At 37.7% G+C, this 17,515-nt stretch overlaps 1 protein-coding gene across 3 annotated transcripts in view; it reads left to right on the top strand.

Moving 5' to 3' along the window:
* Positions 1-565: 565 nt before the first annotated feature.
* Positions 566-17,515, top strand: part of LOC125811271 (protein ANTI-SILENCING 1) — a 29,284-nt gene continuing 12,334 nt past the window's right edge. For 2 of the 3 annotated variants that reach the window (XM_049490775.1, XM_049490777.1), the window contains exons 1-5: positions 695-768; positions 1,224-1,715; positions 9,936-10,104; positions 10,233-11,275; positions 17,279-17,305. In XM_049490775.1, coding sequence (XP_049346732.1) covers positions 1,341-1,715; positions 9,936-10,104; positions 10,233-11,275; positions 17,279-17,305 — 1,614 coding nt within the window. In that variant the 5' untranslated portion in view covers positions 695-768; positions 1,224-1,340. Of the gene's footprint in view, positions 769-1,223; positions 1,716-9,935; positions 10,105-10,232; positions 11,276-17,278; positions 17,306-17,515 lie in introns of all 3 variants that reach the window. The other variant, XM_049490776.1, reaches the window with a different exon arrangement.

Genomic DNA, 17,515 nt, shown 5'->3' with positions numbered 1-17,515 from the left:
AGTACTATAGCTTTAACATTTATTTTGAATTAATAATTTGCTATAATGCATAATTTTCTCATTAATATTTTCCCATAATATATAATTATATATTATTAGTCCTAAGGCCTTATAGCTAAAAACTTAAGAACCTATTGACTATCACATTACTAATTTGATTTAAAGAAAAAACTATTATATTACTATCAATCTTTGAAATATAGAAGAATTTTATAATTTAACTTCATTTAAAATACGAAAAAGAAGTCATTTTTTGAAGTTGCGTTCATGGAGAAAAAAAAGGTAGAGATTAGCCAATACACCATTCGATAACCGTCCGATAAGTGCTAATTCATTATCGAATCAATCGATATTTTAAATATTGGCTAGTGGATTAATAAATTTAAAATCGATATCCATTAAGCCAAATTATTCATTCAATCTTATTGTACATTAAAAACTGTCTCAATCAAGTAAAATATATTAAAAATCAAAATAAATATAATTTCTTATTAATAAGGTGAAATATATTAAGAATCAAAAAAGAATTATGATCTATTTAAGAAGTGGAGCAATCTAGCGCCCTTCTCCTTCCGCACTGACTGTCTTTTCCCTCCATTTGATTGTCACGTCTGCGGCGGTTTTCCTGGGACTAGGGTAAAGGGAGGAGGATATTAATATAACAAAACTCGACAGTGAATGAATGAGCTTACCTATGCCCATAGATAAGATATCTTTGTCGGGATTGCTCGAAATTGAAGGGGCTTTTAGGGTTTCGGTTAAACATTGGTAAGTCACTTTGCACCGAATTAGAAAATAGGGTTTGAAGTCGACTCTTTTGAGTAGAGTTGTTACTTCGTTTGCTTTCCAGTATTTCCTTTTCAATGTTGGTATGACCTTGGTGAATGGGCATGTCTGCAAACACCGCACAGGGTTGCCGGTTTAATTATGCATTGCTTTTATTTCTAGATGTTAGTAAGCATGGTTGCCATCATCTAGGACACATACATTCTAAATTTTTTTGTTTGTTTGTTTTGCCTTTTTACTTTTTCTAATTCTCGGAATTATGATTAGCTTAAATTAATTTTAGGGTATTTAATTCTTGGAATATTCTCATATCTTTGGTCTGTTATGCATTATGCCTATTAGCTTTTACTGCCATATTATTTTAGTTGTTGCTACTCCATTATTAATTTCATTATTTTAACTAAAAATTAAGCCATTTAATGTATTTTGCATTTCAGTTCAAGCTGTGCATCTTCGTGGAAGCAGTCATTATAGGATCCTCAAGGGCTGAATCCGTGTGGTAAAAGTAGAGGCCTTGACAGAAAGAGGAAGCAGGTCTGTGAGTGGAGACAGTTATGGCTTTGGTAGAAGCAGTTAAAGCAGAGCCTCTAGCGGTTCTAGATAAGGATGAGGAAGTTGAATTTGTCTGGGGTAGAAAGAGAGGTATTGGTGGTAAGAGAAAGGAGGTGCAGTTTTATGAATCTTTTACCTATGATGGTGTGGAGTATGCTTTATATGACTGTGTATACATGCACAAGGAAGGTGAACTTCCTTACATTGGTAAGATCATAAAGATATGGGAAAATCCAGACAAGTCTAGGAAGATAAAGATCCACTGGTTTTTTCGGTCGACAGAGATCTTGTATCACCTGAAAGATGTAAAGGTAGCTGAGAATGAAGTATTTCTTGCCTCTGGTGAAGGCACAGGTTTGGCCAATGTTAATCCTTTGGTGAGCGTCATAAAACTGCTTTATCTCATTGTGTTTTCTTTCTGTCTGCTTTTACCTTATATTAAAATAGAAATTAACTATGTAGAGTTACTTAAACCATATTGTTTTATGTATAGCAGAAACTATCTTTTAACCAACTGCTTATGGTTAGAGGAGTTCAATTTATGTCCACATCTAATGCAATATATATCTATTTATTGTCCACCTCGTCAATGTTAGTAAAACTCACTCAGTTCTTGTGGAGACACTTCTGCTTATTTCTACTTGGTTTAGGTGGATCTTCAAGGGAAGATGGGCTTCTTATTGAGGTGATACAACACAAATTAACTTGAAACATATGTTATTATTGCCATCTTTCTAACTTACATAGTGGCTAATGTGGTGGAAGATGAACAACCAAAAGGAAGTCTGAGATGATTTATTACTTGCTGATGATGACAAAGCAGATGAACCTGTAACAATAAGTACTTCTCTATGAAGTTTGTCTAAAATGAGAGATGGGAGAAGCTAGCAGATTGATCTCTCCTATATTCCTACGGAATGCTAATTCTGTCCCTCCTTGTTGCCTGCCTGTCTGCCTTTTTACGTAATTTATCCTCTTTATTGAAAGGCTACCTCTTTCTAAATGATTTTTTGTTTGGGAAGTTCTTCTCGACCCAAGAAAAGGAAGAAAAACTGGAATGATAAGGTGGGTGGGTGTTGGTTTGAATAGGCAAGGGGCTTCTGAAAGTTAAATATAGGATGAAAGGAGTAATTTTTTTAGAAACAAGTTGCTTCTTTTGCATGATTAGTGCAAAAGCATCAATGGCAGCCAAGTTGCCTAATTGTGATGGGAAATCATTGTTGAAAGTATGGGAGTCGAAAAAATGAATGAAAGGAAAATGGAAGGGGAAAAAAGAAACTTAGAAAGAAAAGCAGGCGAGGGGTTTTATTAGGTTTTGGAACAAAGACAAGAATAGAATTGATTCCTCTTTGCTTTATGATCTGGCTGGAGCTTTTCTTTTTACCATAAGGGTGGGGTCTAATTAGGTTTGGGAACAAACTTACAAACAATAATTCAATAAATTTCTCTTTGTTGAGATCATGTCAGAGTTTTTTTTTTGCCACAAGGGCATTGAAGGTTTTGGTAAGCACCTGGAGGCCACCTTTTGTGATGATGAACTGCCCCAGAATAAGTCAAGAGGAGCAAGAATGGATGCAGAGACCATTCTCAGAAGAGGAAGTGGTACACATCCTCAAATTGTGTGATGGGGATAAAGCTCTGGCCCAGATGGTTTCACTATGTGTTTCTTCAAGGAATGCTGGGAGATCATAAAGGATGATGTGATGCAAACAATTCATAACTTCCACCAGAATGAAGTGTTTGAAAGATCCTTGAATGCCACCTTTGTGGCATTAATCCCTAAGAAGTATGGAGCAGAGGAACTCAAGGATTTTAGGCCAATAAGTCTGATTGGTGGAATGTACAAAATCATCGCTAAGTTGATCACTGAAAGAATGAAAACAGTTATGGGGAGACTGATTAACGAGCATCAAATGGCTTTTTTGAAGGATAGACAGATAATGAATGCTTCTTTATTGGCTAATGAGTTGGTCGACTCCAGGGTAAAGCAAAAGATACCAGGTATTCTATGCAAATTGGACATAGAGAAGGCATACGACCATGTAAATTGGAACTACCTATTTAAAGTTCTGAGTGACATGGGGTTTGGGAGGAAATGGGTGAATTGGATCAAGTTTTGTGTGTCAACAGTGAAATTCTCAATCATTATAAATGGGAGTCCAGAAGGTTTCTTTCAATCACAAAGGGGACTGAGACAAGGAGATCCCATGTCCCCTTTCTTGTTCCTTCTAGCAATGGAGGGACTCAACTACATGGTTAGAAAGGCTAATGAATTGGGGTGGATAAGAGGCTTTGGTGCATATACTAACAGAGCTAATAACATGGAGATTACACATCTACTGTATGCAGATGATTCTCTTGTGTTCTGTGGTGCAGAAGTGTCGCAAATTAGGCATCTGAGGGCAATACTAACCATATTTGAAGCCATCTCAGGTCTACATGTGAACTGGCAGAAGAGTTGCCTGTTCCCAGTTAATCAAGTCAATAATATGCAAGGCCTAGTCGACAACCTGGGCTGCCAAGTGGCCTCTCTTCCCACCAAATATTTGGGGATGCCCTTGGGAGCCAAGAACAAAGAATTGGAAGAATGGAGTGAAGTCTTGGAGAGAAGTGAAAGGAAGCTGACAAGGTGGAAGAGTCAATATTTATCTCTGGGAGGTAGAGTGACTCTCATAAAATCAGTTCTGGATGCCCTCCCAACTTATATGCTAAGTCTTTTTCCACTACCAAAAAGTATTGGAAAGAAACTCAACAAGTTGAGAAGGGTGTTCTTCTGGCAAGGGAACAAAGAGAAGCAAGGATACACAACTTGGTTAAATGGGAAGAGGTGATAATGAGCAAAGTACAAGGAGGTCTGGGCATTAAGAATTTAAGTATTCAGAACACTAGTTTGCTGCAAAAATGGTTGTGGAGATTCTGTTGCGAAGATACAGCATTATGGAGGAGGTTCATTGCTGAGAAATATGGCCTACAGAGTAATTGGATAACTGAAGAGGTGAATGGTACTTTTGGGTGCTCAGTATGGAAAACTATTAGGAGAATGTGGACTGACTTCAATGCGCAGGTGACTTTCAGAGTGGGGAATGGCCTGAAGATCAGTTTCTGGAATGAGATTTGGTTAGGCGATGTGAAAATGAGGATACTCTTTCTTGACTTGTACATCATCAGCGTACAACAGAATGACACTATAGCGCAGATGTGGAGTCCTCAAGGCTGGAATCTTATATTTAGAAGGGCTCTAAATGATTGGGAGGTTGAAAGAGTAGCAGACTTACTCCAGACCTTGAACCTGTTCCTTGGCATCAATGCAGAGTCCGACAAACCAGTTTGGAAATTGCATAGTAGGGGAGTTTTTACAGTAAAGTCTTGTTACTGGGAAAGAAACACCAACCACTCTTTGACAACATCTTGGCCCTGGAAATTAATATGGAAGATTAAGATCCCTCTAAAAGTTGCTTGCTTCACTTGGTTGGTAATTAGAAGAGCTTGTTTAACACACGAAGTGCTACAAAGAAGAGGTTTACAGATCTGCTCAAGGTGCTTTATGTGTGAACAAGAGGCTGAAGAAAATGGCCATTTATTTTTGCACTGCAGGATGGCTGCAGATCTGTGGAACATGTTCATTTGTATACTCGGGGTTAACTGGACAATGCCCAGAACTACTTTTGAGGTACTAACACGCTGGAAAGGAATTGGGAAGAGAGGATCAAAGGGAGATTGGTGGAAAAATGTACCTGCTTGCATTTGGTGGACACTATGGAAAGAAAGGAATGGAAGGTGCTTTGAAGGGAGGACTAGCAGTTCCCAGACGATCAAGATGAGATGCCTTAGTCTTTTTTTTTTTTGGTGTAAGCAAGATTTAGTGGGGGAAGCAAATAGTTTAGTAGAGTTTATAGGACAATTGTAAATTTTTGAAAATTTGGTTTTGGATTTGAGAATGATGGCACCCCCGGGGGGTTTGTAAATCCCTCCTCATCAATTTCTTGATGAGGTCTTTTGTGTGAATACAAAGTTACCTATTTAAAAAAAAACACATAATGAGCTCCTTCAAAACGAGCGTGTACATCAATTTTGCTGACGTGGACGACAATTGGGTGTTGCACGACCTCATCTTCCACTCCTAAAATTCTTTATGACTTCCATTGACGGTAGGTTCCACTTCTTTTTCTTCTTCACCATCACAAACAAAATTGTCACTTAAAGTAGAAACCTATCAAATCTTAATTCTTTTTTTTTTTTTTTGGGAATTGGTACTTCTCAATTTCTCCTCCTCTTTCTCCACCATTGCCAACCTATAATTTCCACATAAACCTATTCAAACCCCTCTTCTCATTTTTCCCCACCATTACACGCCCAAAAGATTCAACCAACTAGCAAATCCAAACTCTTTGTGATTAAAGCCAACTTGTGTCAAATTTCAAATGACCCATTTTCTACTTGTTCTTTTTCTTGTTGTGCGCTCTCACATCTCTTGAAACAATGAATGCCTATCCCAATGACAAAAGAGAAGTAAAAGATTTTCAAGGTCAACAATTGCAGGAGATAAATGAGATGGACTAGGATTAAAAGAATGGGTTCTCAATTTTGGGTTAAAAAATGGTTTTACCATGAGTGGTGTTCAGGGCTTCTTTTCTTAAGGGTCAACATTGATGAGCGATGAGGTCGATTTCTCTGTTGGGATTGTTTCAAAATATTAAAGGTCATTTGGATAATTATTCCAATGTATCTCAACCTTTCTGCAAGTTCCAATTTAAAAGATTGGAATTGACCATTAGAAAATAAAACAATTGCCAACAAAACTAATTCTCCATTGAAGTCTTTTTTAATGAGCATTAAACCAAACAAAGAGTCTAATTACTAACTTTCTTACCGATGTAACTTCTATGAGACCAAAATGTGGATGCATGGTTGATTGTTTGAGTGATGGGGAGAAAAACTTCCAAGTTGAGTTAGTTTGTTTTTTCCTATTAAATCCTTTTTAATATGTATTCTTTATTGTTGTTCATGTTAATCTTGTTAGACCATGGTACAAAGACCATACCTCCCTCTTGCTATTATAAAAGTTAACAAGAGAGTTGAGATTATACAATTGCGAGTAGATAAATTCTTGTGAAGTCACATAAATGCTTTTCATTTTCTTTTGGACATCATAGTTACAATCTATATATTTACATAATAACAAAATAATTAGAAGAAGTTGACCAAGGGTAGTGATTAGGCTTTTATTTTTCATTATTGAAAGAGAAATCTACAACTCATTAATGGAGTTGGAATGTATTAGATGACATGAACATGACAATTTGGAAACTTTCATGCTTTTAATATGCCTGATGTGCATGTGCTTTTGCCACATCAACAATCTGAAAAGGCAAGTATGTATGGCAAATGGCTAGAGGTATTATATGTGTTGTTTTGCATCTTTTGGACATCTTTTTATTATATTTCACTTTATTAAAAAGTACTTATCATGTGTGGTTTTAACAAGTAAAGATGTTAAGCTGGACTTGCTATTGAAGGGGTGTTAACCTGGAACCTATTATTAAAAGAAGTGTTTAACTAGGACGTAGAGAGGTGAAATCAGGAGTACACTTGTATATAAGGTTACAATACAACCCATGTACTGCTTTGTGATATAATACAAAGTCACCAAGTTAAAAAAAACAAAAAAAGTGTTAAACTAGAGCAAGTCTTAAGTTAGGGGTTTGCCTTTTAAAAACGTGCAAGTTGGACTGTTAATTTGTGTATTGAGCCTTTTTTTATTCATTTAGCGTTGTTGTCACCCCCGTAGACATTTTTTTTGAACTTCCTTTGTAATTCATTAATGGACCAACAGGATTTGAAGAAATGTAACTTTTCATATCAGATATGGCGTGATTTAGTTAGAATTATGTCTTGTCGAGGTAGATTAACAACATATCTAGTGAAATTCCTCAAGTGGGGTTGGTGTTGAGAGGTGGAGTAATTATTATTCTTCGCTAAGCAAGTTGGGTTCAACTTTATGAATGTGTCACTTCATTTATGCTCACCCCAATCTTATATTATATGAAATAGAATAAAAAACAATAAAGTTCTTTGTATTTTCTACTAGTAATGGCATATAAACTTCTAACATGATTAGAACACCCTGGGCACCATGGACACTCTACATAAACAGAAAATCAGGCAAGGGAATGGAATAGTAGTGGTCTCTCGAAATGCCCACTCGTGAATCTCGACAAGCAGTAGGTGAGCAAAATCAATCCTGTACCCAACCATCACACATGCAACCATCACCGCCCGATCTAAAGTCAAGTGGTTATCTGCCATGATGGGGTATAGTCGAGCACGTACAATAGACCACCAAAACATGGTCGGGAAATTCAACGAGGCCTTCTTGATTAGGGCTATACTGTGTACCCAATCGACATCAACACCTTGCTCGGTGATGTATCTTGCTACCTATTTGAGCAAATCTTCCTTTTGAGACGCGTCCTTCATCGCATTTTTGTTTCGGAATATATGCATTTCGTAATCAAACACAGCAGTAAAGGCAATCTGCTTGTAGGTTGGTCTATGGATGAACTCGTCGGTTGATACGCCCAAATTACACCTCCCAAAAGAAGAATAAACGATTGTTCAAATAAAGAACCTAAACATAGGTTAGGGTTGATCCCACGAGGAATGAGGTCTAGACTTAGCCTAATTGATTATTAGCTGTACATTTAGTCGAGTTATTTCCGTAACCGGGGGTGGTGGTGGTTTGTGAAACAAAAGCTTGAATTAATGGTTGTAGTAACAAGTAGGAGATTGACTGCTTGTAAAATCAATAGAAGATAAAACTAGGACATTTGTGTTCTCCACAAGTTCATAACGCAGTTAACCTTATAGTGGTAGCCTTGTCTAGTGTCTAGCATGCAAAGTCGGTAAGTTAGGTATCTCCTAAGTGGATGGTCGCCCAAATAATTGAATTTCACCACGCAACTTTGGTCGGTCTACGGGTGTATGCTTTACTAACCCTTACCCTTGACCCTAGATTAGCTATCCCTGGTCCGTTCAAGTTATTAGATGAGGGTTGGTAACATCAAATCTTCATTGTATAATCCCTTTTTCCATTTGTTACCCCTTTGGTCAGGCAAGTAGGAATAATGCGACTTCTAACGTAGGCCTTTGTTAAAAAGCAATCAAAGTGAAGAGATAAACAATACATGCATAAACACTATTCAAGAATTGCTAGTTATTAGGTTTGCGTTAATTCCTTCTGGTTCCCACAACTCTAGTTGTGGATTTATCTACTCATGCTTGGGTGATCACAATTCATATTAATTTTGTTAAGATAAATCATGCACTTACAATTAAAGTAGTTGAATTTCGGAATCTTGAATTGATGAACAAAAGATGTAATAATAACCAACGATTCTAGAATTAAAATGGAGAAGTGTTTCACAATTTAATTCTCAAAACAAAGCTCCAAATTATGATTTGTCAGTCTTCAAAAATAAATAAAAAGCGACTATTTATAGACATCTTATCCTAAATAAAGTAGACTAAGAAAACATAGGAAAAGTAGGATTCGACAATCGCTTCTACAGTTCAGGTTCTACGGCTCGTAGGAACCTTTCGTGGAACACAACTTCTTCAATATTCCTTGGACTTTTCTATGGACATATTTTACGACTCGTCGAACTTTGCACGACCCGTCCTGGCTACTCGTAGTCCAAGTTCTAGAACCCAACGTCTTTGATCTTTTCTACGACTTGGACCTACGGCTCGTAGTCCAATCTCTTGGTCCCATACTTAGCTTCAAAAACCACTGGTCCCTTCTACGACTTATACCTACGGCTTGTAGGTCAATTCATCAAACCTCAAAATCTGTTGTTTCACTGTACACTCTTCAACCCGACTAGCCAAAATCTATTTTCCTGCAAAACAAAGATAAAATACCATCAAATCTACTATCAAGTGCTTAAAAGACATGCAGAACCTCAATTTTAAAGCATTATAAGTACCGTAAATACGCAGTACATCATAGACACACGTTACTCCCTAGACTCATGTAACTTTGCATACAACTACTTTGTGTGGTAGTACTTTTTTCCTCAGTTTTTAAATAAAATATGTGCCTTCATAAAATATAAGCTCTCATTGATCAAAAAAGTTGCAATCAGAGTGACATCTATGTTTTTTATGACGGTGTTCAGCTTGTTCACGCACACCTCGAATTTTCCACTAGGTGATTGCTATTTTCCATTAGCATAGGTACTAGATAATTTATCCACCAAGGTGGGATGAAATCACCTACTTTTTTTTGCTTCCATGAGATATAAACTTGATGGTTCTTCACCCACTTCGTTAATTACTTCGCCATTCCCTTTAATGCAGAAACGTGGCCTATTTTTTCTTCCCTAGTGGTATGTGAATTATGAATCATAGTTGTTCTGTTTGGTTGTCTTGTTATAGTATTCTCTATTTCTGCTATGAGTCTGTCCTGAGTTTGCATATAGCCATTGTCAATATCACGCGCTTAACTTGTAATTTATCATATGCCTGTCATTAGTGAATGCTTCCTCGTAACTGTAAGAGAGTTGGCTGCTTAACTTCTTGTCGATTAACTTGACCAGGAAGCTATTGCTGGCAGATGCAATGTTATCTGCACTTCAGAGGACAACAGAAATTCGCAACCATCAGATGAAGAAGTAAAAATGGCTGACTATGTTTTCTACCGTGCTTTTGATGTTGGAACTTGTGCAATTTTGGATAAGATGATTGACAAAGTTGGTGGGCTGGATGGTATGTGCCTCAGCTCCCTGGGTGTCCTCTCTTTGTGGTGTCACTACAGTACAAGTTTCATTTTAATGGAATAATATAAAGCTGCTTAGATTAATCTCTTATGCAAATTTGTTTACGTTTTGGTACAGTCAAGTATGTTTTTAACAGGAAAGAGAGTGAAAAGGCCAGTCATGTCCTCAAACTTGCTTCTGACAAGAAAGATAACAAAACTGCTGTGGAATATCGAGCTAATGGGGAGTCCTTTGGGCTAAAACCACAGAATCATCTTGGTGCTGCCAAACTGAGTCATTTACTTGGAAAAAGTGATGTAGATGGACAAAATTCTCTGGTTGGACAGGATGCCGTACAGAGAGATACAAATGTTTCACGTGTTAATCAGGAAACTGCTAAGGAAGTGAATTCTGTCCCTGGTGAGAAAAACTCACATGATTTGGGAGTTGCAAAAGCTGCTGGTAAATCAAGTCATTTAGTGGGAAGAAATGATGTAGATGCGCAAAGTTCACCTATTAGAGAGGATGCCTTACATGGAGATGCAAATGATTCTTACAATGAGCAGCAATCAACAATGAAAGGAAATGCCGCGCCGGTGCTGGTTGTTGTTAACAGCAAAATAGCCACTACAGTTGTTCACAACCAAAATACTTCAAGTGAAGAAAATGCACTCTACACGGTTAAGAATGATAAAAAAGTTAATACACTTTCAATAGAACTCGTAGTAGCTGGTGAAAGAGGAAAACCTTCGAAGGATCTTGGCATTTTGGACAATAGGCCTTCAAAACGAATAAAAGTAAATGGTTCTGTGACACTATCAGAGGACAAGGGTGGGGACAATGTACAGAAGTTCACTGTTTGCACAAATGACAAAGAGGTTATGGGAACGGGTGCTACTCCTTCTGAAGAAAGAAAGAAATCTGGAGACAGTAAGCTTTCTGGTGGACTGGACAAGAACATGCAGAACAGAAAGGATGGTGCTGCCTTGGATATCAGACCTCCCAAGAGGGCAAACATAGACTCTCTTAAAGTAAAAGAGGATAGAGATAGAAGTAACATGTCAATACGTAAGCCTGTTGACAATATAGGCAAGTTGCCTAAATTATCTGCTGGAATATCCCCCAAGGAAGTTGAGAGGATGGGAGGCAAGAGCCTCATAATCACGCGGAGACCCATTGCAGTAAGTTTTGCCTCGAGCAATGTCATTTTCTTGTGAAGTTTAATTTGTTGCTAGATAAAATTGTGCTTAACCTGTTCTACTTTATCTTTTGTGAATTTGGTGCTGCTAGTTTGATAAAGAACTAAATCTTTTCTTTTTGATGATACAATGGTGGTATTACATGGAGTTGCTTACTTTTCCATGCCATTGAGAAGTTTTTGGACCAACCTCTCTTTGATTGCAGTCAAGCATATAAAGACGTACCGAAATCTCTTGAATTGAAGCAAGAGAGCTTTACAACATAACATTTCTTTTATATTTAGAGAGACAAGCCTCATAGGAGGTCCATGAAGTAGCATCTAATTTAACCTATACAAATTGTAACTCAATAAATTGGCTTATTTTTATATATAGAAATAAGAATGGGAGTTTAGTTTGGTAATGGGAAGGTGTTGAATGTCTAGGATTTAGGAATTGATGGAGATTAAAGAGTTCGTTCATAGGATATATGAGCAACCCATTGGTAATGAAGGGGAGGTTAAGATGGTATGGGTAGAGGGAGAAGTGATATTTTTTATGGTTAGAGTTCATCTAGTAGTGAGTCATGCACAGTTGGGGATAACAGGGAGAGGTGTGGAAGAGACGGTTGATATTAAAGTTACTAAGATGTAATTCTTTGCATGCCGCATCATGAATGTCATGCCCCGAGGCTACCCCCTGGACGTAAACACAGGACCTAGGATCACGAGTGACCTCAAGCTAATCCTAAGCTGGCATATCATAAGCATACTAAAGCAATTTGAATATAATGATACTATGCGGAAGCTTAAAACCATAATTTACTGAAAGTGGGGAATACCCAGTACTGATTTGAATATATGAAAGACTATGAGTTTAATAACAACTGGAAGATCAAACTCAAAACTAAAATTGAATCTAGTACTTTGTCTGAAAAAGCCTTTAACTGACTAGAGTTGACTAGTGTTGCTGGGACATGCCCTAGCTAACTCTAGCAAAATTGAAAACTGAATAAAAAGACTAAAGTGTAAAGCATGTCTGTTGTCCTCGAAGTATGAGGACTCACCACTGAAGCTGTTGAACTTGAGATCGGGAACCGATCTATGCGTGATCTGGATGCTGAGTACCTGAACCTACATCATGAAAGGATGTAGCGCAGAGTATGCATCAGTACTTGGATTGTACTGAGCATGCATGATATAGAGTATAGTTGAATAAAACACATAACTGAACAAAGCATACTGAGCAATAACATAATCTGAACTGAATGTAAATGCTGGAATATACTAAAGACTGAACTAAGTGCAATGACCAAGTACTAATTCTGAACATGACATACTGAGACTGAATGCTGAAGTATAACTGAAAACCTGGTCGAGTGCACTAGACTCTGACCGTGGGAGCTACTAATAACCGACATAAAACCACGTGAGCTAAACGTGGAGTCCGATGTATATGCCTCATCGAGAGGACCCAATATACCTTGCTAGGGGTATAAAGGCACGACTGTTCGATATATACTCCCCATCGAGAGGACCCAATATACCTTGCCAGGGCTATAAAGGCATGACTGGCGTGATCACTAAAGCTGATGCCCAACAGAGGGGAACAAAGGGGACTAATAAACCTATGGGGGCACATAGTTTTGGGACTATGAGGGTACGCTGAACCTTAGTCCAACTCGGTCTAAGCATACTCCCAACTGGAATGTGTATGACACAACAAAATTGAAATACTAGATAGCTCAATGTTTTGACATGCAAATCTGAGAATGCAACATTTAAATACTGACAATGAAACATTCTTAACTGGAGCATGTTTATCTGTTTAAACTGACCTAGCAAGTGTAATTCATGAACTAAAAGAATCTACGCAACTAGGGTTCTGAATTTCATGCAAAGAACTAAGCAGTGATTTCACGAAAACATGATTATCTGATTAGGAATACTATAACAACTAATTCACAACGATTCTGCAAGGTTTGAGAAACACTAAGACTAAACATGATATAGAGAATCAAGAATCTGACTGAATTCTAGGGACCTAGTGGATGGAAGGAACCCACTAGTGAAATCTCACATACCTTGTGATGAAATCTATGGAGAAATCCTTCAATTTCGGGGCTGGAACGGAAGAAAACCTGTTGCGTTCTTGGAAGGGTTTGGGTCGCCTCTTTTCTTTCTTTTGTTCTAAGTTTGATGAATTTTTAGTGAATGAATCGCTTAGGGAAAGATCTGACTAAGTTACTAGGCTTAAACTGACCAAAACTACATAGTTTAGGGATCAAAACGACCATGACTTAATTCTGACGAATGCCACCCACGGAGGGACCTACGGTTTGTGGATTGACCTACCAACCGTAGGTAGGGGTCATCAGTCAAGTCTGCTCGACATGGCTTCACTAAAACGAGCATAACTTTTTACTCGGAGATGGGATTTTAGCAAACTTGGTGGCGTTGGAAAGAGGATTCCATTATTTATCATTTTAGGTCATGGGCCACCTAATTCCTTTGTGCTAAGAGTTATGACCGTTTGAAGTTGACCCAACATCAATTTCCCTCTAACAGGCTGTTGACCCTCACCTACGATCAGATCTACGGTCCGTAGGTCCAACCACGGACCGTCCTGATGTGGGTGGGATCAGAGACTATAAATATTTGGGCCTTAACGATGGAACCCCACCTACGGTCCGTGGTCCCATATATGGTCCGTAGGTGGTTCCGTTGGTACTGGCACCGGTTTTCTGAAAACTAGGATGTTTCTTCATTTTGAGATCCGAGGTGTTACAATGAAATCCTAACGGTATTTGAGAATTACTACACATTAGATTCACAACATTGCTAGGAAGGCTTGCACTCCCTTTGTCCTAAGTGGCTTAGGCGAAGGAGAAGGTAAAGTGGTGGTGATCAATGGTTGGAGATCACCGAGGGTGCACAAGGAAAATAAGACAACTTGGAAGATAATACTTCTATGCACTTTTGGATGGTCTTAAATGGGAGGAACACAAGTGCCTACCATTTGCATGCAAGGGAATATTAGAATTACTTTGAATTCTTTTCTTTTGCATATACGGTTTTGGTAGTAGAAAATTATCATTTTTATACTTGATTGGAGCAATTTGTTTGAAAATTGTGGTCAAGCCACTTACTCAGTTAGTAAACAGATTTAACACCATTTGGTGTGATATCATTGAAACAAGTTTGATTTATTGTTTAAAAAACTAAGAGAATTAGGTTTGTGATAGGCTATGCCGTTGAATCTTATGTCTAAAGAAAAGGAGATATTGTGTTAGTTGTAACTTTTTAAAAGAATGGTACACCCTTCGGGGTGGTCCAGTGGTTTGGGCTTGGGACTTCCATGTTGGAGGTCTCAAGTTCGAAACCCCTTGCCAGCGAAAGCAAGGGGTTTGCCTTCTGGGTCGAGCTCATCGCACCGGGCTTGCATAGGAGCGGGGGTTTTACCCTGTGCGCACCCAAAGGGTAGCGGCTGCGAGTTTCCCTTGTCATCAAAAAAAAAAAAAAAAAAGAATGGTGCTATATTTATCTCATTTTATGCGACACTTCTCCTTTTAGTCTAAGAAATGATACCTTTCTCCTTTTGCAAGCTATTAACTTTAATATCCATGTTTAACCATTAACGACAACTTGTTGGGACCCATATAATATATAAGTTCATTCTTTTTTTAAGGAGAGAATAAGACGACATAAGGAATACTCATAATCATTCATTTAAAAGGATAATTTTGGTTCTTTACATATTAAACATGTCAAAAGTCTTCTTTACTTATAATTTCGTACCTAGTCAAACATGAAACACCTTCACATAAAATGAACTAAGTCTTAATATTGTCTATTCAAAGCTTTCTACAAAGATGGTAGCTCATTGTTACTCAATCCACTTTCATCCCTAATTGCCGTCACCACCATTATCGACTTTTATCATCCCAACCACAACCATCGTTGCCGCTAATCACCACAAATAGTTGTCACCACTACTAGCCACCATTTTACATTGGTCACTGCCAAGTGCCAACCACCACCCATCACCACCATTAGTCACTACTATATGCTGCTAACCTCCATCATCATTTACCATCACCGTTATCACTGTCCTCCTCCACAATTATCAATTGTCAAAGACTCAAAGTGAACCACTACCATTAACTACTATTACTAGCCACCGTTACCATTAGATTACCTTCAACCAATACCATCAACCAACATATTCTCTAATCACCCACAAACACTATGAACCGTCATATTATTTTCTTTACCTTTTATTTTATCCTCAATGTGTGCTACTTTTACTTTTGGCAAATGTGATTATATTTTTAAATTTATCTAATCTTGTATCATGTCACATCCATCTTATCATCCACATCTTTGCAATATTCATCTTGTGAATTTGTTAAAACTTTAGCGGCCCAACATTCATTACCGTATGACATTTTTTTTTGATAACCAAGAAATTTGCCTATGACCCGCCCTTTGGACCAATTACAACCTTCGAAACTCGGTGGATAATGGGCCCGCCCCTCTACCTTCTCCACTTAAATACTGGGCTTTGCTTTGCATGGTGTGGGGCTTGAACCTGTGATCTAAGCCACAAATCCTCCACCTCTTGCCACTTGAGCTAGGCCTTGGGGGCTATCGTATAACAATTTTAGCTTATAGCTATTCTAGAACTTACCTTTTATGTTGGTGGACATCTCTATGTCGCATGACGCGACACATCCTGGTAACACTTTTCCATTTCTACTTATCCTCAATAGCCAAGCTTTTGTTTGACACCTTCACTTGTTTCGTCAACTAAAACAATATCATCCATGAATAACATATACCATGTTATCTCATTTTATTTTTCGTTGGTTAGTTTATCCATAACCTAAGGGTAAACTTGCTTCCTTTTGAGTGCTCGTCTTAAATGTGGTTGTGCCCTTTTGGGCTGGTCAGGCTCATTTGATACCGATATCAATGAGAAATGCAGAAGGAGAGCCTTGTCATATCTGGTAAAGTTGTTGCCATATGACCGGGAAGTCATAGGTTCAAGCCGTGGAAACAACCTCTTGCTGTAAGGTAAGACTACATACAATAGACCCTTGGGTCCGGCCTTCCTTGGACCCTGCACATAGAGGGATCTTTAGTGCACCAAGCTGCCTTTCTTATGTTTCTTGGAACTGCTTGCTGGCTAGACCATTCACTTAAACAATTTAATAAAAAAATAGACACCATCACTTTCTCAAAGTTTCACTTTGAAATATGAACCATATTCTATTACATGGGAACATGATAAGTTCTACTGTGTTTAGTTCACCCTAGTGTATAGTTTAACGTTGAGTCTTAAAGTAGACTACTAGTATAATGTAGATCAGGTAATTCATGATGTGCTAGCTGTAGTTGAGTCCCCTTTCAAAAGCAGAAAAGTTGACGTTTGGAAAAGAATGCCACAAGAATTAATCCTTTCCGCATCTCAAGGGGTCATTCCAAATCAGTTCATGCAGACCAGAATGTGCAGTCAACGTCTCAGGATTTTTATTGCTTTCGGAGATATAAAAGAGATGCAAAATTCAAGTAATTATGGAGAGTTAAGATTTTAGTTCTATATTCATGTAAGACTCATAATTTTGTAAAAATTAGTTAGTGACTAATTATGCTTTTTCCAATGATGGGAAAAAATGGATGTTTACTCAAAAAATATTTGCCTTTTCCCTTTTATCATTTTTTGGACGGTGAAAGAAATGGATTTACTTGCTGCTATCTGGTGTATGTGATTATAATGTCATCATCCCTTTTTCTACTCTAGATTTTCTGGTATAATTGTATTTTCGAGATCTGATTTTTAATTCGGATTCATGTAATCTGTTGTGAGATGACATTAGATTGTTGATATCGTACGGTGGAAATTTATGCTTCTTCTCTCCATCATGGCTGCAAATTAGTTGGTTTTGTTTACAATTTTTTTTTTCAAATATCAAACTTATGTAACCCCCTTTCTTGTTTATTATAGGAGTCGAGCAAGTGGTTCAAGGCACCTGTAAGTGTTCCTATCCTTGGTCCTATATTACTTAGCTGATTAAGTAACTCTGTCTGATATGCTGATTATTTCTAGGAAATATGTAACTCTATATATTTTTTGTTCTTTGATTCGTGCTACTATACGTTGTTTTGTGAACTTTGATTATAATATTACTTTGTTGTAGTTATTGTTCCTTTTTTTTTTTGAAGAACGGTTTGTCAGGCTATG

The sequence above is a fragment of the Solanum verrucosum genome, unplaced genomic scaffold (genome assembly GCF_900185275.1).
Source record: "Solanum verrucosum unplaced genomic scaffold, falcon-dt-bn FXZP01000468.1, whole genome shotgun sequence".
Lineage (NCBI taxonomy): Eukaryota > Viridiplantae > Streptophyta > Magnoliopsida > Solanales > Solanaceae > Solanum > Solanum verrucosum.
This window is presented reverse-complemented; position numbering and strand designations above follow the sequence as displayed.